Here is a 25,821-nt window from a genome sequence, read left to right on the forward strand (position 1 = left end):
CGCACCCATCTATCTCTACTCGAGGCCAGTTGTGAGACCCAAGCTAGGCCAACAGAATCCATCAAGGAAAGGGCTGATCCTTTGACCAGGATCAAAAACTAATGAAAATGCAAGCCCAGAGGGATGCTGGCCATAGCCTCCCAAAAAAAAAAGTTGAATGAAAAGAGAAAAGCTGCAATAGATGGAGAAACAAACTTATGACACCACTACTTGAAGCCTGGAATCTAGCCAAGCCTGAGGTGTACCCTTTGAACTTCTCCCATTTTGTGAGCCAAGAGATTCTGTTTTATTTAGACTAGGAGGAGATGGTTTCCTGTGCTGTTCGCAAACCAAAAGTCCTGACCAATTACATTAAATTCACTTATGACTGTCATATAATTTTATTAATTAAGTTAATATTTAACTTCTAAATATTCTCTCCCTGTGTTCTCCAAAGATTATTTGGTACCTCCAAAGAAACATCTACCACAGTCTACTTTGTAATGGGATCTTGGATGTATTTTGACTGCGTGTCCTAAAGGATGAAGAATCTCTCATTTTTGCTCTGACCACACACCCAGGATTATGCTTTGACAGAATCAAGAGCTTAATAAATGTTTGTTAAATGAAAATCAGTACAGAACAGTACACATATGACACTGTACCTACTAAACAGTGCAGAAGAGACAAAGCTAAGAATGACCTGATCTCTGCTTACTTAGTCTCTGCTCTCATGGGCTCACACACTGGACTTCCAGTATACCTCAGTATCTTTCACCGACACAGGGCACCCCCATTTTTGTCAAGACAAAGTGCTATTTTCTTTGTTATAAATTTATACATACATAAAATTTACTATTTTCACCATTTTTAAGTATAGAGTTCAGGGCATTAAGCACATTCCCACTGTTGAGCAACCACCACCATCATCCATCTCCAAAACTTTTTTGGGTTAAGTGCCTTTAATGTGCATTGTTGTTTGTTATAGACCCCAGAGAGTTCAGTAAACAAATTGGTATCAGTTATTTATAGGTGGCAGTGCATTCCTCTTTGAAAAATCTCCCTGTCTTGTAATAGTCTCTCTTTCTTCCCTCACTTGCATTAACAACCAGAGAAGAACATCCCCCTTTTAAAGCCAAGCAACTGAAAATAGTATGACAAACTTTGATCATTCTTCATTGATTAAAGGCCTTGAATAACTCAGGTTAGGATGCACAGTATCAGTTACATGTGTGGAAGAGACAGACTGTATACAGACTCTGACACATTGATAGAAATTTAGTCCCTTTCCCCATTAAAACAACATTCATTTTTTAAAACTTGCTTTGGGTCAATTCTCCTTAAAACCTTCATAATACCAGATCTGATTATTTCTACCACAGTAAATTGGCAAGAGCTAATTTTTTTTTAAAAAAAGCATATTTCATCAGTGTTATGAAATCATTGAGGCTAAGCCATGTTCACAGTTAAGATTTTTGGTCTTTATTTCTTTCATTCTCTGGCAACAAATTCATCCTTCAACAAATGCACAGTTCACAAAAAGCCAAAATCTTTGGCTTTTTAAAATGAACATTAGCTTAAAATTAAAGAGTACCTGCTAATAGACACCTAAGACCCTCTCATGGAGTAGTTTCAAAAGTTACATAAGAGCTCTCAGGTCTAGATTTTCACTATGAAAGGTTACTGTGCTTATACCTCTCTTTCCCCACTCTACCCATCTGTCAGTCTCTTCAGTTTGTTTAAAAAACAGTACTTACGAGGTGGGGAAAGTGCTGTTTTCACCTGAATCATAGCAACCAAGTCCAAAATACAGGGTATATGTCAACAAAATTATCATATTTCTACCACATACAGAAAACTCAAATGCTTCCAGAAGTCTCAAAGTCTCATATGTACATTTACCTCAGTTGGGTCTGAAAATGATGGAGAAATAGAGAAAAAAAAATACTTTGTACTGTGTGACCATATATTCTTTCACGATACCTTAGTTTCAAGAACAAAAGCTGCTCTGGACCTAATTTCCATTTCAGAAATACAGGCAGACTCTAAGTTGGAGTAAATTAAAGAATATCTGCTCCCATTTAAACCCCTACACTCCCAAACTTTGCACTTGGAATCTCTTCTCAAACTTATCAGAAAAATATTTATTAAGTAAATACAAACTCTACCATGTGATGGAAGAAAATGAGCACATTTCCAGTTGTGGAAAGAGCACTATTAATTCAAACACCAGTTACTTGAGGACACAAGAAATGGATTTCCAAACAAGCTAGGACTGTGCCTATTTATATATGTGTGCGTGTGTATGTCTGAATTCCATACATCAACATTTCTGATTCATATATATCATCTTTTGCTTTTCAACTCTGTAAAGCCAGGAGCAGCTCTTCCTGTTTCCATTCCCACAGGTATTTTTCCCCCTAGTTTAATAAAAAGTACTCTATTTTGGTATCAAAATTATCAGGTTTTACCTTCATCCAAATAAAATCATTTCACTCCTTTTCTCTTAGAGTCATAATTATGTTCAAATTTTCTCCTTATTACTATTTTTATTCCTTATACCCTGTGGCAATCTACTTTTCATGGGGCTGTTAGCACATATGGCTTAGTGGTATAGTGGAAAGGAACAGGCTTTGGGTCAGATAATCTGGCATTCAATTATTTCTTCCTTCAAATTCTAACTTCTCTCCCTTGCCCACCATTCTGACCACTAAAGCACTTACCCTCTCAGGTTGAATTACCAATAGGATAGCCTTTCAACTGTCTGTTTCTTTTCTTTTCTTTTTTTCAGTCACTATTTCTTATCTCCCCTACCATATTTACCTTTCTACTGTTTTATGTCATTTCAGGTTAAGAGAATGTTTAATAATGCTATATTTAAAATGCCAAACACTTCTTTTAGGCATTCAAAGATTTCTATAATCTAGTTTTCTCTAAAAAACATTAAGCCAAACTACCCAGGCTTCATTTGTCCTCTGTCCCAACACCTGGCCTGTGCTGTTGCTTATTCCTTTAATACATCTCCCCACCAAATACCACCAAACTTCCAATGTCAACTGTAATTCACCTCCTTTATGAAGCTTTCCTTGGCTATTCCAGCCCACATAGAACTCTTTCTTTTCTAGTCTTTGGAAACAGTTCTTATCTGCATCATACAATCAAACACATAATTACAGAACCACCAAAAAAAAAAAAAACTGTATAAATTCATATGAGTCATCTCCCCTACTAGAGGGGAATACAGTGAAGGCATGTGGTTTGTTCACCCACATTTGGAATAAGGTGGGCACTAAATAATTTGAAAATTGTCTATTATTTTTCCCAGAAAATCCAGAAATTTAAATCGCTACTTTTCTCTTAGTTCTAGGTCTTCTTTCAAAAAGTTGACTTCAATATCCACAGATAACAGAACTCAAGAAGAAAGCAACTCAATAAAAATGAGCAATAGAGTTAACAAGCATGAGAAGGAGACATATGGGTGGCAAGGAAGCACATGAAAAAATGTTCAGTATCAGGGATCAGAGAAATGCCAACTTAAATGACAATGAGTCACCACTACACACCTATCATAATGTCTAAAATTAAAAAGATGAACTCTCTCAAGTGCTGGCAAGGATGTAATGGAACCAGAGCTCTCACACACTGCTGGGGGGAATGTAAAATGGTACAGCCACATTTGGAAAACAGCTGGATAGTTTCTTAAAAATTAAACCTACACCCACCATATGATCTAGCCATCGTACCTGCAGGTATTTACTAAAGAAAAAAATCAAGCATATGTCCATACAGAGATTCGTATGTGAATATTTATAGCAGCTTTATTTGTAACAGCAAAAACTGGAAACAACCCAACAGGTGAATGGATGCACAAATGGTGGCATAGCCACAAATGGAATACTACTGGGCACTAAAAAGAAACTAATAATATGCACACGACAACATGGAGGAATGTCAAGGGTGTTATGCTAAATAAAAGAAGCCAGAATCAGAAGGCTATAAAAAGTATAATTCCATTTAGATGACAACCTTGAAAAAACAAATCTACAACGATGGAGAACATATGAATGGTCGCTAGGGTTTGGGAATGAAGAGTTGGGTTGACTGAGAAAGGACAATACAAGAGAATTTTAGTGGGTGACAACTATTCTTATCTTGAATGGGTGGTGGTTACAGGACTAGACACTTGGCAAAATTTCTAGAATTGCACACCAAAAGGAGTTAATTTTACTGTTTGCAAATTAAAAATAAATGACCTCAAAAACTCAGAATATGTCGCCATATAGCTTGTAATACATCATTACTGACTACTTTATTATGTTGAGATTAGAAAAAACAAGAACAGAAACTGTTAATTTTGTGAAAATCTTTAAAAATATGCTGATAGAGGTCACCACATTTTTTTTGCTAATCTCCACAGAACTCGGTTATTTGACAATAAGGGTATTAGTTTTCCACAACCACCAACACATACCAGTCATCCTCAAGTTCCTCTGCTAACCAATCCATTCAATCAGGATTTATTGAACATCAACAATACACCTGGCACTGTTTGAGGTCTGGCCAAACGTACTTGTAAACAGGACAGCCAAGGTCCCTGCTCTCAGGAAATTTACATTCTAATTGGAGGAAGCCAAGTAAACAAATTTCTGATAGGTATGTGCTATAAGACCACAAAAGTAGGTGATGTGTTTTTAGAAGGTCGGGGGGGGGGGGGGGGCACCACTTTAAATAGGATGTCTGGGAAGGCCTCTTTAAGAGGGTGACATTTGAGCTAATGCCAAGTGACAAGAAGGGGCAGATGACCAAAATCTGGAAGCAGAGCCTTCTTGGCAGGGAGAACAGTCAGTATAGAACTATACCGCACCCCCGAGGGAAGGGGGCTTGGTTGGTCTGAGCCACAGAAAGGTCAGCGTGGGGACTGAGCAAGGAAGAAAACCAGATACTAAATAAAATAGAGGTCTTATATTTTTGTGTTTTTCAGGCCCTTGATGAGTTTACTTTATGCTGCTTGCAATGAGAAGTAGCCAGAGGGGCTTTACATCAGCCACATAATTTAATTTAATTTTTAAAAGATCCATGTGTCTATTGTTGTTAGGACATTCAGTTTTCTTCTTCTCTGTCTCAAGTATTTGTTTCCTCATTTACCTTAGCTATGTGCCTTTGGCAAATCACATATACCTTCTGGGCCTCAGTTTCTATATCTATAAAAACTGCAACATTAGCTGCCAGTAACCGCTTACATAGACTGATTCAATGGGGCAGTGAAACATCTGACCCTGTGGCTAACTCAAGTCTCCCTTTCATTCTCAGCATCTCAGGACACTGACCCATCAAAAATCTGCCCTCCTTACACCCTGCAGCTCAGGCATGGCACAGTCTCCTCCACCACCCTCTTCACAGCTTACGTGTCCGTCACAATCTTGACTCTGATCTTACAGTTCACAGCTCCTCTGTGCTACGATCTCCTCTCTCACCCTTTCTTTTTACCACTGAACGATGCCTCCGGTGAATAAACACTGTGCAGGCATCCCTCAAGTCTTTCCTCTTCCTTGCTAACTTAATCCTTAGCCAATCACAGTCTGATTCCCATTCCCACCACGAAACAGAATTCCTTCTGGAAAAATCACCAGCACCAACTATTCAGTCCAATTTCTGGTCCACTTCACCCCATCATCAGGTTTTAAACCACCATCTCCTGCTGAAGAAAAGGATAATAGACAAAAGGGCAGGATCTAACCTCCGGCTCTGTTACCAACTACTTTGTATGATCCCAGAAAAGGCATGTAATCTCTCTGGACCTTAGTGTCAGGGCTGGATTTATAGATAGCCTTAGGGCCCTTCTAATTTGAAAATCTAAGACTACGTGATTCTTCCCTTTGGCATCCATGACTCGGCACTATCTTGATTCTCTAAACAACTCCCTGTCTCGTTGCTCATCTCCTAAATGGGGTTCTGTTCCTCAAATTCCTAACAGAATGCACTTTAAACTACACTTGGGTCATACATACATTCTCTCCATGGGCAACAGCACCCACACGGACACTGTCTACCACCACTTCTATGAAGAGGCCTCCTAGACCTCCAGATCAACATTTCCACCTACAGAGAGAACTCTCTTAGTCTAAAGTAGTCCACAACTTAATCTTCTTCTCCCCGCCTATTCTTCTTGATCTCTCCATTATCCACGACAGTCAAACTTACATGTTGAGATTCCACTGATTTTCCACACACCTGACCCTCCTTCCATTTTCATATGAGTATCAAGTGCTCTCCTTTCTCTTCCTTCACAGTAGTAGGATGTGGATAGCTGTGATGGTCCACAGTGGGGCACCAAGCCAAGGGCAGTTCTGATGCCCAATGCAAGGTGGGGAGGAGTACCCATGTTGTCCATGTGTTCTCATGGTCTAGTGCAGAGAATCAGAACCCAAGACAGACTAGCAGGGGGAAATCAGTGCTGGAATGTAGTAAGGAGGGCATTTCTGGGGAAGTGTGGCCCTGTGACCCAGAACTCGAGCTATACCCCAATCACAGGCAGGAGACTATCTGTGGGAATGGAAGCAGTCCTTGGAAAAATAGCTGACCCCAGAACTGGGGCAGAAAAAGTACAAGATGGGTCTAAAGCAAGTAACTTAATGTTAATTTCTTGATTTTGATGGCTATACTGTGGCTATGTGAGAGAATGTCCTTCTTTAGAGTTCTCTGTGATGGACTTAATTTTTTTTAGGTTTGTGATTATTTTAAAATAAAAAAATTATACAAAAATCAACTCCTACAAGGGCATCTTCTGTAATATCTCACATCTGTCCCCTTTTTTCCATTACTCTGGACAGAGAGTCAAGTTCCCAACCCCTTGTGCTGTTGCAATAACTTAACAAGGCTCCACCCTACAACCACTGCCTAATTAAGGTTTTTCCAAAGTGCACTTTAGCTCATGCTACTTTCTTGCTCCAACATTTCAATAGTTCCTCATTACCTACCAAATTAAGTACAAATTTCTTAGTGTGACTTTCAAGTTCCATTGCCTTCTACTTCCAACTAACTAACCTCTTCCAGGCTTTCTTCCCCGCAATTTCCTGTGTCACAGTCAGCCATACAACCTGACCACATTCAGTGTTTTCTGCCGATCTCCATGTTTTGCTCATGTAACTCCCTCCATCATGAAATGACCACTCCTACTTTCTGCAAAAGGATAAATATCAACTCTGACCAGCACCACCCCATTTCCCCATTTTCCAAAACTTGCCTATATAATTTTATACTGTCAGAAAATCCAAAGTTGACTTTGCCCATTATAAACCTTATTCCACTTTATTTTTAGACTATAATTTTTGTTTATATGTCTCAACAACTCCTAATCTACCTATAAGGTGAGGACACATACCAGTGAGAGTCATAATTAATAAAAGTGCAGCCACAGTTAGGAATTCAGATAATCAGTTATTAGCTCACTCTCTCTCCCTAGGGAATTAGCTTTTTAGGTATTCAAATTACTCTGTGTATGTCCTCTTTCCTTCCTTATACTAGAGTTTTCTATTTCTTGCATAAATACAAGGAATTTTTACCTCATTTCTACAAAGAAATTTCAGCCTTGGCCTGAACACTGACAATCATAAATGCAGAGGCTTCCAGGCATCAATTAAGTAACAGGTGCTTACATGTAATTACATTTTAACTTCATCATTACTTTACTATATAAAGAATGAAAATAAAACTCTTAAAACAAAATAAAGCCTACACTTTACAAGTTTAAAACTAGAAGTTCTAAAGTTTAAGATGAAAACCTATACATTTAACATACTTATATTTCCTAGGTTTTCACCAATAAACTTTGGAATACAGTCCAAAAACACACAATTTAAGGGCTATATTTAAATTTTATAATGAAGCAAGTATTTTTCTCTTGATTTGAATTTAATAAATGAAAGAAAATGATACATTATTTGGCAGGAGAGGTGAAATTTTATCAGTAGATGAGGAGTATGAAACTGAAGCAACAGTTGAAAGCCTGGAAAAAAATATTATTTTGGAGGGAAAAAAAAAAGTTAGTAACATCAAAGCATTAAGGGAAGTGAAGTATTACTCCTAAATTACTTGTGATCAACATAACATCGGGGGCAGCCCTGGTGGCACAGCGGTTTAGTGCTGCCTTCAGCCCGGGGTGTGATCCTGGAGACCCAGGATCGAGTCCCATGTCAGGCTCCCTGCATGGAGCCTGCTTCTCCCTCTGCCTGTCTCTCTCTGCCTCTCTCTCTCTCTCTCTCTGTCTATCGTGAATAAAAAGTCTTAAAAAAAAAATAACATTGGGCATTACTCTAACATTACAAGTATAGAAAAGCTCAGACACACCCAGAATTTCAATAGTGCTAAAGGCATCAAATCCATAAATGCCACACCTCCAGGTCCTAGTTTTAGCACAACACTGCTGTGCATGCAAACAGCCTGAAGTTGAATAATTTGAGTTTATTTAACTGAAACCAAGGCTTTTATCTCCATTTTTTAAAGTATGACATAAACAGTTCTAAGTATACTAATACTTTAGATGTTAAAAGGTGGACATACTGACATATAAACCTAGGACACTTGTGATGTTAAAAGCAAAATGTATCAAAGTGCACTGTACATAGTGATTTATTTGTTAAAAAGTACTAAGGGTTTTTTTTCAATAAAATTATCACTACTCTCACCAGAAATACCATAAATGAATGGAAGTGAATGAATCATCAGGAGAAGCAAGTCTCATTGTGAAATCATTTCTAAAAATATTATTTAGAATACTGAGTGGGGAAAATTCTAGGTACACTAACAATTTCAAAATGAAAATATTGTGAGACAAATAATAAGAAAAAGAAAGTCCCATGTTTTCACTTGTAAATGACCGCAGTAATTCTTAATGGATTTATTATAGTAAGCACAAATAATCAATCTGATTCCACCCTCTCCTAAAATCATCATTCTTTCATACTTTGCATTATACAAGGATATTTAAATCCCAATGATTTACTCAGAAAGTTTATTAAGAAACAGGGCAACTTTGGTAACTCCTTGAATTCTGAACCTTTTGCTTTATTACAGAAGATAAGTTTTAAAAAACTCTAGGGACAATTGAAAAAAAAAACTAGTTTTTTTACTAAATTGTTTCATTCTATCATAGAAAAAGAATGCAGCACAGATTAAGATAAACACCTGATTATCTGTCTTGAAGCCTACTAGAATATGCCCTTTGAAACAGTGAACTTTATAAGTCTAAGGTCTAAGACTTATAGACCTATAAGGTCTAAGTCAATGTTAGTGCTGTTATGATGCTATCAAAGTGACTATGACCATCGCCATAAACATCGATGTTGTATCAACACAGAAACACTGTTTTCAAAGGAATAGTGTAAATTAAAAGGAAGAGAAATTCGTTGTATCAAATTTTATAAAAGATCTGATAAAAAAAAAAAAACCTCTGCTTTTCAAAGTAAAATAAATAATTTTCCCATACTCACTTTTAAATGGTAAATGGCAATGACATTTTTCTATCCAGAACACCCTGGAAACAAAAGAGCTACACCTGTGATTAAAACATACTTGAAACCAGATAAACAAATATGTTAAAGGATACTCAATTTTGATTTTTAACATACAACTCCAAGGAAACGTCACAGCCACTTAATGGTTTTGCAGGCTGACCTTGGAGAGCACCGAGTTCAACAAGTTCACCTTAAAGGAAGAAACTGAGGCCCAGAGAAGCTGTGACTCACCGAGGTCACAGTTTTGTTTGTGTCCTGGCTGACAGGGAAACTCCAATCTACATGACACAACCAGGTCCAGTGTCCATCCTCAAAGCTTTACATTCAGCCTCTGTCATAATTTACTTTACACTTTGGTGGTCAGGCAATCCACTCACCAGCAATGATTAACAGACAGATGGCTTTCGTCACCGCTCTCACAGGATGCCCCCAGACGGAGATGAGGACAACACACACTTCGCAGCCATTACTCACTTCTATCGGCTTAAAAAATTAACTAGACAAGAATCATTTTTCTTATTTGAAGAGGGCACTCCTTCCTCAGCATAATATTCAGTAAGGCTAACAAAATAAAGTAATACCCTCTTTTTTCATTAACCGCCAAAGGGTGTCCAGAATAAAAGAGACCGGCAATTCTCAGTTTTGGGGTCTTCAGACATCTTTCCACCCTCAAAATGTACTGAGGACACCAAAAAACTTTTGTTTATGGAAATTAGATCTACTGGCATTTGCTGCATTAGAATTAAAACTAATATTCATTTTAAATCATTTATAACTAAGAAGTCACTGTGTTAACATAAGCATATGTTCATGAAAAAATAACTATGTTTCCCAAAACAAAAACTTGAGTGAGGAGATTGGCACTGTTTTACATTTTTGCAAGTCTATTGTCTCAACAGAAGACAGCTGGATTTTCGTATCTACTTCTGCATTCAGTGGGTAGTGATAGGTTTCGGTTCAGGTATATGAATAAGATCTGGGTTCACATGGATAGGTTGGTGGAAAAAGGACAAGCATTTTATTTTTTTTTTTAAGATTTTATTTATTTACTCACAGACACAGAGAGAGAGAGGCAGAGACACAGGCAGAGGGAGAAGCAGGCTCCATGCAGGGAGCCCGACGCGGGACTCGATCTCGGGTCTCCAGGATCACACCCCAGGCTGCAGGCGGCGCCAAACCGCTGCGCCACCGGGGCTGCCCAGGACAAGCATTTTAATGGTCATTAGCAATAACTGCACATGTGATTCTTTGACACTATGTTGAAAACTGCCAGTCAGTAGTATCTTAAAGGTTAGTAGCAATGTGGAATCTGAAATCACATTAGTGAACTTTCCATACACGATTACATTAAAAACCATGGTCCACCCTCCCTTTTGAATGGATCTTTTACTGATGCATGATCTTTCACTCCACAAACCTCCTTGAAAGGGTCTCAAGAATCCCAAACAACAATTTAGAGTTCAATCAAAAGATGGAGGTTATCATGAAACCTCGTAACAGACACACACTGCCTTGATCCTCCACAACCTATAATTCTTTCATTTATTCCACATCCCCCTGAATGGAGTATCCTCATCCCACATTAAGATATAGACAAAAAGGCTGGATTTTGATCCAAAGGACACTAAAATACGAGACCAGTGATGAAGCATGGACGAGGTTAAATGAAATATTATAACATGTGGACTGAAATCTAGAAAAAAGATGTAAATATCTCCTGCTCCTTGAGCCTTTATTCTGAGAATGATCAAAATAAATAGGTTTGGACAATACTCACCAGAAAAAGCTGTCAATAATCGGTAAGCTACAAGAGACTTCATAACACAAAAGCTTTTGTTAGTAAAGTTTTGGGAAAACTTATACTAACTAGCACAATACAACATGTATGTAAACAAAATGAACCCCCTTTGACTATATTAACACGTATGTGAGGAATTTTGGAATACTCCAGAGGAGACACTGAACAACCCCCTGGGGCCCACAAATGCAGAGGAGACTCAAGGTCACTGATTCACATTAATATGTTTCAGGCGATGCATCACTAGAACATTGGGAGGGACTTCAGGAGTTGAGTGTAAAACCTACAATTAAAATGGGAGAAATAGGATGCAGAACAAAACAAAGCAGAGAACTAATGATTTCAACTACTATGGCTACCAGAAATATCATTACCCAAAGTAATAGCCTTCAAATCCATAAAAGCAAATAAATATGTTGTGGCAAATGTATGATGCCTAATCATGAAAAATAATAGAGTAGAATTTAATAAGAATTATCAACAAATATTTCTTCCAACTATGTATAAAATATTTCTTTAAACTATTTTGTGTAATTTCATATAATGAAAACAGAAAACTACAGATTGTGTAAACTAATCAAATGTTAACAGTAATAGCTAAAATGTATACAATACCTATCGCATACCAGATAATGTGCAAAGTGCTTCTCATAAACTAACTCAATTATCTTAACTCCTTTTGAGACAGGTACTATTGAATTCTTTTTTTCTTTTTTCTTTTTCCTCCAGATGAGAAAACTAAAAGCCCAGAGGTGAAGTGTTATACGCAAGGACACAAAGCAATTAAGTGGCAGATCAGGGATTTCAATCACGACAGCAGTGCTCATAACTACCAGGCCATACCCCCTCATACTAACTCACTAAAAAGTCACTTACAAAAATATTGACATCATGTGCAAAATTTCCTTCTCTAAAAGTAAAACACAGCAGTAGCAGGAGACCACATGCTATGTTTGTTTCTAACGAAAGCCATGCTAAAATGCACTATCTTGCGTTACGGTTTAGAATAGAAGAGATAGAGGGGGTATCAGAATATGATCATTCATGCTATCAAGAGCTGTAATAACCTATCCTTCAATGGAATGTTTGCTTCCATAAAGGCAAGAGGAGCAAAGTTTGAATCAATGATAAGGAAAAAGAACGTATGAACTAAAGTTTTAGCCTTTGGCTCATAACAAAACAGAAGGAGAAAAAGAAATACATGTAAACATAATTGTTTACATAACTGGTAATGGAATGAACATAAGTTTTTAAGGAAAACATCCACATATTCCCAAATGCTGAAGGTATGAACCATATCTAGGACATCTATTCTATGTTCAATAAAGGGATCATTTATCACAACCATATAATAAAAACAGTACTGAAACAAAGTCCAATGCAAGTATTCATTGTATAATTTAGAACCACCCTTTACAGTCATATCAAAAACCTCTTCCTTGTTTTTTCTAAATATATAGAATATACTATCTGCAAAAAGGAAAGTCAAGAGATATTTTACAGTTAGTAAAGTATGTCTTCTTGTAGATCTTAAAAGTTAAAAATATACCAACTCAAAACTGCAGTGACATATTTCACTTCCAATATGAGTAAGAAAGCAAGACTGTCCACTTAGTAATTTTAGATGTGCTGAGTCTTTAAAAGCCCTCAACAGTTAAGGAAATGATTTATTTGTATGGAAAACCATGACTTATATACAAATTAAGCTACCCAGAAAAGGACGAAGAGGGTGTAGAGCTTGTGGGTAACCGATTTGGGGTTCAACTTCATACTTCACAACCAATGAAGTGGTTAATAATAAAAAAAAAAAAAGCTAAGAAAAAAGACAAAGACCACAAAGAAACAAACTTAAAACAATTCTAGTGAACCAGTGTACCACTAAAGAAAAAAATAATCTAGCACTAGTCCGCTAAAACATATATAGTCCCAGACAGTAGAAAACGGACTTTTCCCGAACACCTACAACAGGCAACATGCTATAAGGGAGAGGGAATATCCATACGTATTCCTTCAAAATCAACACAAGTATTTTCTTAATTTTAAGAACTTTTTGTTTCCTATTTCAAAACACCAGTATACCAAAAAGGAAAGAGGGGACACTAAGTGACCATCCTGAAAATAAAAATAAAATGAACTGTGAACTGAACAGTTCATTTCAGTGAACTGAAATGTGTTTAAATTTATCAACTGTAAATACTAGTTTTTTTTCAACATTTTATAAAGCCGCGATTTTCAGAAAAGAAGAAAAAAAACAACTTACCTTGTTACGTTTTCTGGAATGTATTCTAGAACTGGATATCCATCACTTCTTCTAGATGACAGGTCACCATGTGATTTCCATGACTCCACTAAAGTATTAACAGGAGGAAAGGAACTCAGGTGTTGGAAAGATTGGTCTCTAGCTGATCGTGATAAAGATATTGTACCTTGAGCACCAATCCTGTAGTGAAAGGACTGTCCACCCGAATTCACACCAACAATAGCAGATGACGGGATGCTGGCCTCTGGGTAATAGCTCCCATCATCTGGTTCCTGTTTAATACCCATTGGGAATCCGCTGCCTTCACAGTTACCATCAAAGCCGGGCACAGGTGGTCCTAAAATTCCTGATAGAGAATAATAGTCTTTATCATCCATAAAGGAAAAATATGAGCCATCCATAAATGGAAATGGATTTACTGTTGGATTCCCTTTAAAAGAGGTGCCTGAACATGAATGCTTGGTTGATTCTTGTTTTATTGGTACTGAGAATGGGGAATCAGAATTTATTTTGTTATTTCCTCCTAGACATGAGCTACTAAAAGCTCCATCTGGCTCCGGTTTTATGTACTGGACAATGTTAAGCTGGCCAGTCACACCATTGGAGATGGCATTCTCCACTTCCTCACTCTTAGGAAAGGGGACCTCTTGAGCACCTTTCTCCTGTGTGTCTGGACTAGGAACCACATCCCGGGCCACACTGGATCCAGCAGGAGTGCCAGAAGCAGTGTAGCTGAAGGCATTGTTTACAGGGCTACAGATAGATCCCACAGTACTAGCAGTTGGACTGGAAAGCGTGGATCTGTTATTTGTGTTGGAAGGGCTGGAAACGGAGCACCTTGAGTTGTTGATGTTTGCAGGGCTAGACACAGAGGATCGCAGAGTGACATTGTTAGGACTGGAGACTGGAGATTTTACACTGCAGTGACTCGGAGGGCTGGATATTGGGGATTTCATGCTACTTAATGGACTTGAGAGAGGAGAGCCCACGTGTGCTGGGCTGTGCGATCTGGAGCCTCGATTCTCAACGTTAGGGGAGCATGTCAAAGGAGTCCCCTGGGTGATAGGGCTGTGCACTGTGAAACTGCCAAAGCTGGCAGAGGTGGAGGACACAGAGCTGATTCCAGCAGGGCTGCAAACTGAAGATGTCATGTTCAGAGGGCTGCAAACAGATGGGCTCTTCTCATGACACATGATAGGGCTTTTAACAATGGCACGCATGACCCCACCGTTCACAGAGCTCCCAGAGTCAGACATGAAGGATCTCAAGGGCCTGTTCACACCACCTAGAGTGGAAGGATGATGGCCATTTTCTTTGTAAAATTTCACCAGCTGTTCAACATTTTGATAAATCTTTGCTGGACTCATGCTTCCTTGTTGGTTCTGCTGGTCATAGGTATAGTCAGCATCTCTTACAGAATCCATGTATAAACCCATGGACTCAGCCACAGTCGCCGAAAGTTCCTTAGACTCCAGCTCAGTTTTAATATCAGATGTTAAAATCCCAGACCGATTATTGTCTTGCTGAAGGCAAGGGAGTAGTTCGTGTTTTTCTTTGCTGCTTCCTTGAGTACTGTTGTTTGGAATAGCACCGGAAACACAGCTTACGTTGACAATCTCCATGTAGTTATTCTCATCGGTCCTCTCTGTAGGTCCCAGGGAAGAATGTTCCACAGCCTGAGAAACTTGACCCCACCGTCTTTCCATATCTAGACCTTCAGGGAGACTGTGGTAGCCTTTGGTCTCCATAGCTAACGAATAAATTTATATTAAAAAATTGAATTAGAGTCATTTATAGCAATATTACTCTAGAAGACATTCTAAAATTGTACTTGCTGAGCTATACATACATATCCTACTTATTATAAGCAATATTTCTACTTATATTAAAATTGTTGCCTTTTTTATGTGCTGTTATAACAGAGTACTGACTATAACTTGTCCAGAAGCTAGACTATAAGCAATCATATAAAATTATTTTGCATCTAAATAAAAGTAACATGTTTGCTATAATACAGCCTTTAGATTTGCAAAGAATATCTACAAATGTTAACTTATTTAATATTCAGAGTAATCACGGGGACTGATGAAGCAGGCAAGGATGAAACGAAGGGCTTACTGATGTGGGTGACTTGTCCAAGGTCAAAGGCGTGATAAGTGACAAGTTGGGTTTAAAACTAAATCTTCTAACTCTAAAACCTTTGGTGTCTCTCAAGCATACGGAAGCTGCTTTCCATATTGAATACGAGGCTTTATTAAAACAATACAGTAATGCAACCAATGTTACCATTTATTAATATGAAATTAAAGTTATCAAGTGGATTATCACAGGAAAACTAACTTATAAGAATGATTTTTTTTAAAAAAATAAGGTTTTCTTAAAATGGATTACTTATGAGGATACTGTAATGTCAATTCCAAAAAGTAAAGATTCATGTATCCTGATTACTTCAGGCAGTCCATATAGCTCCATAGAGAGGCAGTATGACAACTCGGGAATGTCAGCACTAGATTCTCCGTATTTCAATGCTGGCAGGGACTTTGACACGCATCCCTACTTAGTGGTACCTCTGCTATAAAGACTTCTAGCAGAAACAGTTTTATTTTCAACGGTAAATGGAGGAAGTTGAGATGAGTCTTGACAATTTATGTGTTCATTCATTGAACAAATATTTACCAAGTGCGTGCTACATCCTGGGCCTACAACCAGTCACTGAATCTATAGTGACAGACAAAACAGGCACAGTTCTCATCCAAGGAGCCCACAGGTTTTTTTCATCTACACAATCACATCCATTGACTCTCTATAAAATTATTTCATAGACAATATAATTATAATAGGTTATATTTACATAATCTTATAATTATACAATTCAATGCAACAGTATACGCTTCTTATTTACCCTAATAACCGTATAAGATTAGTAAAAGTATTATCTAAATGATATATTGGGGAAACTGAGGCACAGGCTATACAGCTATGTGGCAGAGCTGGAATTTGACCCCAGGTCTCTCTCTAAACCAAGGCATCTCAACCTTGGCATTACTAACATTTCGGGCCTGATAATTCTTTGTGGTGAAGGTCTGTCCTATGCATTGTAATATGTTTAGCAATAACCCTGACACCTACCCACTAGATTCAACTAGCGCTCCCCATATTCAGCTGTGACAATCAAAGACATCTCCAGACATTGCCAAATGCCCCCTGCTTTGATATGTTTCTATAGAAACATATCTTAAAGGAAATTAACTCATTCTTTGTAAAACTTTCATTTATATATTCTAATATACAAAACTGCTAAAATCATTACATATTCATTTGTATTGTATTATGTATGCATTTTTTCAAATCCTTTCAGGTGTGTAGATAATCCATGCCCCAAATAAAAGTCTGATGTAGTCTCTGCAGTTCTGTACACCAATATTACCTTAGGCCTCTCATTCTTTTTTTATTTTTTAAGATTTTATTTATTTATTCATGAGAGACACAGAGAGAGAGAGACAGAGACAGAGACAGAGGCAGAGACATCTGCAGAGGGAGAAGCAGGCTCCATGCAGGAAGAAGCCCGATGTGGGACTCCATCCCAGGGAGCCAGGATCAGGACCTGAGCGGGAATCAGATGTTTAACTGCTGAGCCACCCAGGCATCCCAAGCCTCTCATTCTTTTCCTCCTTCAGCCACTCACTACTCCCATCTCCCTTAGCTTCCCCTCATGAAATGAGACTAGGAAGTCCTTCTGCTACATAACTTATATTAACTTACACAGGAAAATAATAGAATGGCTCTACTAAATAAACTGGCAATAGATTATCACAAGGCTCTCTAAGGACATTTAATGCCTAAATTGTCTAAGTATTGTAATTATCTCTTCACTCTATTTTATACTAGATTTTAAGTCCCCAAGAGGCAGAAATTTTATCAATTTCACTACTGCATCCCAAGCAGATAGCCTAGTACAAATAAAAAATGTTAACTCTTATAATCAATACTCAATTTGTGAACATTAAAATCTAGCCTATAACCTTTTACTTAAAGAACATTATTCTATGAATTCCTAATCACAAGTCAATCACAAAGCAGGGGAAAATAAATCAAATTACAACAATTTAGGTGTTTATCTGATAATTCTACCCAAAAAATTGAGTGTGGATAAAAGACAAGTTGAAATAAATATACGGTGAAATGGGACTTAAACTGCTAATACTGACCTTTTCTTCTTTACTGAAAAACCAGTTAGCTGTAACCATAGGTTGAAAAATAGGAGTATTCTATGCTTCTACTTCCATCTAAGAATATTCGATCCTCCCCATAACAAAGCTGAACAGATGCATATCTAAGGTATAGATGTTTCAGGTCCAAATTCATCAAACACCACAAGAAACATGTCTATTCATGCTCAAAACTGAACATCTTCTGTGTTCCATTCCCCCCCTCCAAACCTGTCTGTAAACCCACATTCCCTGCCTTGGTGAACTGCACCCCTCTCTCCCCTAATGCCTGCAAATCACCCTTGCCTAGGAACTCTTGCCAAAGGCCTCCAAAGGCTCCAGCTTCCCCACCTTCCAACTACAGCTCCATTCCTCATCTCCACTCTCCCCCCCTCAACCCAAGCAGAGTCTAAAAAGAGAATCTACCCCAAGCAGAGTCTAAAAAGAGAATCCCATCTCCAGATCCCTCCCCAAAAATCCATCCTCCAAACGTCCTTTTGGGAAGGATGATCACTTACTGCTTTTTTGAAGTTTCACAGTGTAAATCTGCATGCTAAACTCCTGAGAAGTTTTACAGTGCGGAAACCGGCTTCCTTTTTATTCCAGTGTCCTCTACATAATTTGGCCACGGCCCCCTTTTTCCACAACACCTACTAATATTCTAAGGGATGACTTTCATCACTCTGCCTTAAAGCAGGAGCCAAATCTCAAACCTGTGAGACTATATGACGATTCTAGGAGAATCTACATGGGAAATAGCAGACAAGTATAATATTAAAGCACTCTACAAGGAAGCACCTTTATCAGCTAACATCACACAGCTGATCACAACTTTCCAAGTCCTGTTTGGCTAGCCTTGAATTCTTAACAATAGCATAAAACAGCCTGCATTTCACCACATTATTGACAGGGCTATCATTAAAGAATTTGCAAAAGGCTTTGCTGAAATCTAAATTAGTTCTGTGTAAGGTACTGTCTTCATCTACCAACTTAATGCACCTCTCAACAAAGAAAATAAAGGTTGGCAACAGTCAGGCACAAAAGAATAGATATCTAGCGTCTTCATGGCTTCCACTGCCAACATTTTTTAAGATCGTTTTTAAAAACTTAGGAGTATTAAAATACTTTATGCTGAATGCCCCCCTATTACTTTCATCAGTCTTCTCTGTAAACAAATAGATTATGTTAGGCATTTATTTCCTAAATAGTCCAGGAAACTCAGATTGTCTTTTTGGAAGTGGCATAGCCATGGCTTGAGCAGAATTTCAGTTAGCCTGAACTTACTAATAAATACTGAAAATATTAGTTGATGAATATACTCCTCATAGAACTTAACACCCCCATAGTAAAGGAAAAGTTGTTACTAAAGTATAAGATGAAGCAGACACCGGTATACATATCCAGCTTATATAAAATCAGATTTGTCTCCCTTACAGCAGAAATGTTAACAGAGGCTCTCTAGGGACAGGGACAAAAACCATTATGACCCTTTAATTTTCATGCAAATGGCCTCCCCCAAAACATAAAGGAAATTTCCAAAAGTAAGGAAGAGCTATTCATATGCTCTTAAAAACTTTTTGCAAAGGAAAAACCTGACTTTAAAATTTTAGGTTTTATAGTCAGTGTTAAACTGCGCTCTTCCATAAGGAAATAGGTTTGCTTTTTTTTTTTTTTTTTTAGGAATATTAACAAAGATTCTTGTGAAATGACATTTTGTCTGAAAACACTTTCACTTTTAAGCCCCCCCCCACCACAGTCTCATTTAAAACATACCATTTTCTATAGTTATTTCACTTTAATATGGCATCTTAAAGACAGAACCTTAAGAATTTCACAATTTTCACTAGTTGCACGGCCGTCAAAGTTTGCCGTACGTAACTATTTTTCTGTCATCCTCACTACGGAACTATTATTATGTCCTCTTCTTTTATACATGGGGTAAATGATAGAAACCTGCCCAAGGTCACCTAAGAGAGCGGGAGAACCAGTTAGAACTGAGCACACCTGATTTCTATTCACTCACCTAATTCACTGAGCCACCTGATCTTTCCAAAATCCCCAAGCCAAACTATGTCCCTCTTAAAGGAAAAAGCTCCCCTTTATCTTTTTTTGTAACTTCTATCCTCAGGCATTTCAATGATAGTGTGCCTTGAACCCAAACATACAATTAAAACTTCACAGAACTTCACAGATGGGCATGCTGTTATCATTATTATGTAAATATCATCAATAACAGCACCTAGAGAAATGGTGATACAAATGTTAAAAAGCAATTTAAGTGCATTAGGAATTCAGCGCTCCCAAAAACTTGTCTGGTATCAAACAAAAGTTTTGCTGACTTCTAGGTCATAATAAATAGTCAAAACTGATGGTGCCATAAATCATTTTGATTTAAGCCTGGTCTTTTAAAATTTAGTAGGGAAAAACCATGCACTTAAGTTCAATCGTAGGGTACTGATGACACCAAAAGAAGCTTCATCCTTTCTCCCCTGCCTTTGGAATTACAACTGATGCCACAGAAAGCATTAGCCTCTCTCAAGAGTTTTTATAAATACTAGGGAACGGGAAATGCACGAATTTCCAGAGCCCCCTTCAGACAGGCTACATCAGGATCTGTATCTCCTTCAACTGCCCTTATCCGCTACACCTCTAGCTAAGATTTGGGTGCTTCCGCAATTGATAGAGGAAACAAATATTATTCAAACGCCCCTTAAAAATCGTATAAGGAAGAGACGATCCGAAACTCATCCTTGGGGAAAGGGAAGGGTGGTAGACCTCCCACTGCCAAAGGCGGTTGAAAGCTGCTCGTTAGAGGGCATTTATCCAAAGTGGCCAAACTTTCCCAAAATAGTCCTCTGGCGGCCAAAGGGGGTAAAAAGTGGAAAACCAAAACAAAACAACAAGCACACAGCACCATACTGACTGTGCCTCCGGATTACGCAGCCACTTCTCCCTGCAAAGTGCACGCTCCCGCGCCGCGGCCGCCAGCCGAGTCCGGCGAGCGGCGCCCCGCGGCGCACCCCTACACACCTGCCTCGGCCGGGGTCCGTCTCTCGGCGTCTACCTGTTGCAGCGCTCGCCAACGCCACGACACCCCTGCTGCGGAGCCCCCCTAAATCCAACCACATCCAGGCCAGCGAGTGCCGCTCTCCCTGCAGCGAGAGAGCCCGAGGCTGCAACGCTCCTGCACCCAGGTGACTGCACGGGCTTCCTCCGAGCAGCCTGAAGTTGGCTCGCGTCTCCCCAGTCCAATGACACCCCGGGCGCGGAGGGGCGGAGAGGCGGGGGCAGGGCCAGGGCCAGGGCCAGGGCCAGGGCGGGCGAAGTGGGAAGGGAGAGAGGGAGAGAGGGCGGGCGAAAGCCCGGAGGGGGAGTGGGCCAGCTCCAGGGCCGGGGTGGTCACATGTCCAGATAAAGTTCAGGTTGCTATCCCGCCCCCCTGAGCCCTTCCTATTGGCCCGGAGGGAAGCAAGGCTCCACGCTGCACAGGCCAGGCGGGCTTCTCATTGGACAACCCCGGCTGTCAGTCACCGGGAGGGCGACATGACTGATACAAAGTTGCTGCGACACAGCCTAGACTCGGCAGCTCCCTTAAAGCCGCAGCCACGGCGGGCGCCTGGGGTGCCGGGCAGCAGCTGCGACGCCGAGCGCCGGGCACCCTCCACGCGCCGCCCCCCGCCCCTCTCGCTCGACTGCTCCAAACTTGCTCGCTCCCACCTGACTCTCCTCCTGGCTGACCTCGGGCTAACTGGAAAGACGTGAAAAGTGTGGTGACGCGGAAGAAGTCGGTTTTTCCGAGATCCAGCCAAGGTGTCGTTCCCTCATGCTGTCCACCTGCAGCGCCAGGTGAGCGGCAGCCCTGGCCCAGGCACCGCCCACGGCGTCCGCGCGCAGGGGAGGGCTCCGAGTGGGCTCTCCCCGACCCCCGGGGCTCCTCTCCCCGCCCCTTCCCTCGGTCCTGCGAGTTACCTCTCGGCAGAGCGGCCGCAGCGTCGCTGCCCGCGAGCAAGAGGATCACGTTCCCACTCGATTTGAATTTCCTTGTTTTAACCGTGCAGGAAAAGCGGGTGATTTCAGCGCAGCCAAAGCCCTTTAAACGCAGCCTCATTCCCACCCCCACCAAAAAAAAAAAAGAAGAAGAAGAAAGAAAAAAGAAAAAAAAAGTGCCAGGGTCAAGAGCTACTGCTCTCCTTCTTTATGATTTTGTCGGTTCATTTATTAGTTTAGTACTGGATTTTTCCACTAGCTCAATTTGAAAGCCATCGAGGATATTCACTTCTTTATAATTGGGGGGGGGGGGGTTTGCACACAATTGGGAGAAACACACAGGGGGGAAAAGGAACCAAAGTGTTTTCTGAAGATCGAGTGCCTGCAATAAATGTGTTTCCCTGCAGCCGCCCCCACCTCGACTTTCCTCTCGCCCACCCAAACGCTGTAGCTACTAGGCAAAAGGAAGGGCTTCTTAACTTTGATTTCTAAAGACTTTGAGGCTCCGCGTCTGAGGCTCCGTTTTAGGCTCCCGGCTGGCCCAGAGTCAGCACCAGTGACGTACACACCTAAATCCGGGCCCCCGGCCCTCGGCGACCCGCAGCCCGGTGGTGGCAGCTGTGCAGCCGGCCTCCCGCCTCACCCCTGCCTCGCCCCCGCCAAAGTCGGAGGGCCAGGGGGAGGGGGTCACTCCGTCTGTGCCCAAAGCCCCCCCGCTCCCCCCCCCGTCCTCTCTTTACTGTAATCAAGCTTCGGGATTCCAGACCCCGAACCCTGGAAGACTCGAACTCTCCGCCGCTCCAGGTAGGGAACTCCCTGGCGGCGGGGCGACGCCGGTGCTCAGCAGTCCCCTGTGCGCAGCGGCCCCCGGGACCCCGCAGCCGGGAGTCCCCGCCAAGTGTCCCAACTTTCCCGCGGGGCCCGCCGTCACGCGCGCTCTCCGGGCCAGGCGAGCAGTCTGGCATCGATCGCACCCGGGCCGAGCGCGGGCGGCGGGCGGGAGCGAGGGGAGTCCCGGACCTAGCGCCGGGGCAGGCGAGGGGGGCGGCGGCTCAGCCTGCGCCGGCAAATTTATTATTAAAGGAACGGACGTGTCTCTTTTACTAAGTTTTTACCTCCTTTTCGGAGGGCCGGTCTTGCCCTGGATCGCAGCTGCTTACAGAATCTAGGTTAGATTTTGCAGGGACAGCCGCCGCGACCGCTCGCCTGCCGCCCGGCACCCCTGCCCCGCGGCGGCCCGGCGGGCACCTGGTCTGCTGCCCGCAGCCCACCTCGGCTCGCCCACCCGCGCCCTCTACGCGGCCCCTGCCCTCCCCCGGGCCGCCTCTGCGCTCCCCGGGCCCCCTCCCGCCGCTGTCAGCGCGAAGTGACTGTCGCCGCACTCACCTTTTCTAGGACATGGTGGGGAAGCTGGGGCGCGGGGCGGGGGGGTGGGGCGGGGGTGAGGGCGGCGAGACTCCCGCCGCCGCCGCCGCCGGCAAGTCCAGTATAGCGAGCAGATCGGCGCAAGGATGGAGAGGACGAGAATCCCGGCGGTCGCGCTACTGACGGTGGGTAGAGCAGCGGACCAGTAGTGTTGTTACCCCGCAGGGGGCGGCGAGGCGGCGGCGCCAAATCGCGCAGAAGGGGACGCGAGCGCCCGCCCGCCCCCAGCAGCGGCGGCCCGGCCCCGAGCGGGCCCCTCTCCCGGGGCTGCGGGTCTCCCGGGCGGTGCCGGCGGCCGCCCTGGAGGCCGGGAAGCGCGGCGGCTGGTTCCGCGCCCGAGCCCCGCGGCGCGGCTCTCCGCGCCCCCTCTCCGGGCCTGGGGTGGCCGGTGACAGCTCAGGCGGCGGAGCGTGTGTGCCTGTGCGTTGGCGAGGGGGCGGCCGCAGGGGGAGCCCGCGGCGCCGCGGCCCCCTCCCCGGGTCACACCCTCCGCCGCGGGAGGAGGCTGCAGGGCGGCCGGGCCCCGGCTGGTGGGCAGTGGGGCGGGGGCGCCCGTGGCTGCGCGCCCTCTCGCCCCGGCCCCCGGCAGCCGGAGGCCCCGGGAAGACGCGCGGAACCCTCCCGCCGCCACTTCGCGCGTCCCCCAAAGTCTGGGCCCGAGCCCGCGCCCCGGCCTCAGGTGCACTTCCCACCCGCGGGGGGCGGCGCGGGCTGGGGACCGCGCGGGGGGCGGGAGTGAAAAGTTTCTTTTCCTGCTCGCCCGCCGCCCACCCGGGAGGCCGCTGCTCTGCCCTCTCCCGAGCTCGCGGCGCCGTCGCCCCACCCCCACCCCCACCGTGGGGGGGACGCCGAGGAAGGACCGGGGTCTGCGCGCGGGGGCGCGGGGGCAGGTCGCTGAGAGCGGCGGCCGCGACCGGCCCCCGGGCTGTGCCTGTGACAGCGGCCGACGAGCGGCGGGCGGTGCCTGCGCGGGGCGAGCCGAGGCAGGGGCGCCGCGCCGGGCCCCCTCCCCCTCCCCCTCCCCTCCGTCTCCCTCTCCCTCTCCCCCTCCCCCTCCGCGCGCCCCCGCGCCGCCCCGCGCCGCCCCGCGCGCCCCCGCGCCCCGCGCCCCCGCGCCCGCCGGGGCAGCACCTACGCAGACGCGAAAGTGAAAGGGGGGGCGGGCGCACGGCGGGGGGCAGAGGACCCAGCCGGGACCCGCGAGCCCGGGGCTCTCCCGCTGCCGCTGCCCTGCGGAGCCGTCGGCCGCCTGCGGGCTCCGGAGCCTCCCCGGAGTCCCACGTCCGTCACTCTCTGCCACGCAGATCACCCTTATCAGGGGATGTGTGTGCCTGTGTGTGCGCGCGCGTGTTCACGTGCACTCGCGTGTGTGAGATGTACGTTCAGCCCGACTCTTCACTGCACCGTTACACTTAGCCTTGGTGGAAATTTTTTTTTTTGGGGGGGGGAATGGGGGCGCATCGTAAATGTCACCATCACTCACAGGCTTCCGTGCCTGTTGTCCTTTATGATATAGAGTTTAAAAAACCCCGCGAACTGACCCCCCCCATACACACACACACACACACACACACACACACACACACCCCTTTGCCGGCTTAGCACTTCTTTTCCTACAGGATCTGTTGACCACCACCCTAAACCACCACCAGCACCCCGCCCTTTGCAGGATTCTTTCCCATTTTGTTCCCAAATAGCTGTGAAAGTTGCTAATCTCTTCCCACACAAAACCGTGTTCAACACGGAGCTGCCCTGTTAAAACAATCGCTGCCTTTCTTCCACCGCATTCCCACTGTCCCAATACCGAGCTCCCCTTTGCGTCCATCACCTACATGTACAGTATTGGCACTGCTCAGTTCTCAGATGGCTGAAGGGGGCATTTTGGCCTCTAGGAAAACGACCTTTTGCCTCAGTTCCCTTCTTTGTAGGGGATGTAGAGTTCTTAAAGTATTAGGTTTTAAGCGAAAGCAAGGAAATAATAATACATTTTCAAATGAACGTATCGACAATTAATTACAAGTGTCTACTGCAAAAACTGAATCTTGAAATGCATAAAAGAGTAAGATGGATTGACATTGGTGCCTTGCTAAGGTGTACAGAGGGACGGGTGGATATATGGTGAAGCATGTATATATTGAAGTACATTAATGGTGGAATCTAGTGGTGGGTATACAGGTGTCTGCTGTAAACTTCTAACTTTTTTGTATGCTTGAAATTTTTCATAATGAAATGCTAGAGAAAACTCTTATTAGAGAAAACTCTTATTTAAGGTAACCTATATAATGTAAATTCTGTTTACAAAATTTGCAAATTAGGTATTGATTATTCCTTCCCACTTTAAAAAATGATTTACCGTAAACATTCTTTACTTAGATACCCTACCATGATTCTAATCAATAATTTCCATTACAGACAACTTGTCAAGGGATCAGACTATGGCATAAAGTAGGTTATTATAAGTGCAACATCTTGGAAATTTAGATTTTTACGTGCCTTTTCTTGCCCATTCTCAAATTTGTATCTTCCCTGCCTTAAAAACCATTTGGTATTATACAACTAAGATTGAGTTTTAAGCATATGTAAATATTCTTTTGAAATTTTTTCACACCAAAATAGCTAGGAGTGGGGGGCATATGCCCATATATATAGCAG

At 42.9% G+C, this 25,821-nt stretch overlaps 1 protein-coding gene and 1 long non-coding RNA gene across 8 annotated transcripts in view; one reads left to right on the plus strand and one right to left on the minus strand.

The window, feature by feature from the left end:
* NR3C2 (nuclear receptor subfamily 3 group C member 2) overlaps positions 1 to 23,314 on the minus strand; it is a 329,732-nt gene extending 306,418 nt beyond the window's left edge. The window contains exons 1-3 of one of the 6 annotated variants that reach the window (XM_077846293.1): positions 21,475 to 21,618; positions 13,716 to 15,299; positions 13,550 to 13,637 (exon numbers count right to left, since the gene is read on the minus strand). In XM_077846293.1, the coding sequence (XP_077702419.1) occupies positions 13,550 to 13,637; positions 13,716 to 15,297 (1,670 nt within the window). In that variant the 5' untranslated portion in view covers positions 15,298 to 15,299; positions 21,475 to 21,618. Of the gene's footprint in view, positions 1 to 13,549; positions 15,300 to 20,787; positions 21,169 to 21,474; positions 21,619 to 21,726; positions 21,749 to 23,130 lie in introns of those variants that run through there. The other 5 variants (XM_077846296.1, XM_077846294.1, XM_077846290.1 and 2 more) reach the window with 5 other exon arrangements.
* Positions 23,160 to 25,821, plus strand: part of LOC144282523 (uncharacterized) — a 96,009-nt gene continuing 93,347 nt past the window's right edge. For both annotated transcript variants that reach the window (XR_013350992.1, XR_013350991.1), the window contains exon 1: positions 23,160 to 23,294. This is a non-coding gene — a long non-coding RNA (uncharacterized LOC144282523). The remainder of the gene's footprint in view (positions 23,295 to 25,821) is intronic.

The sequence above is a fragment of the Canis aureus genome, chromosome 13 (assembly GCF_053574225.1).
Source record: "Canis aureus isolate CA01 chromosome 13, VMU_Caureus_v.1.0, whole genome shotgun sequence".
Classification (NCBI taxonomy): Eukaryota; Metazoa; Chordata; class Mammalia; order Carnivora; family Canidae; genus Canis; species Canis aureus.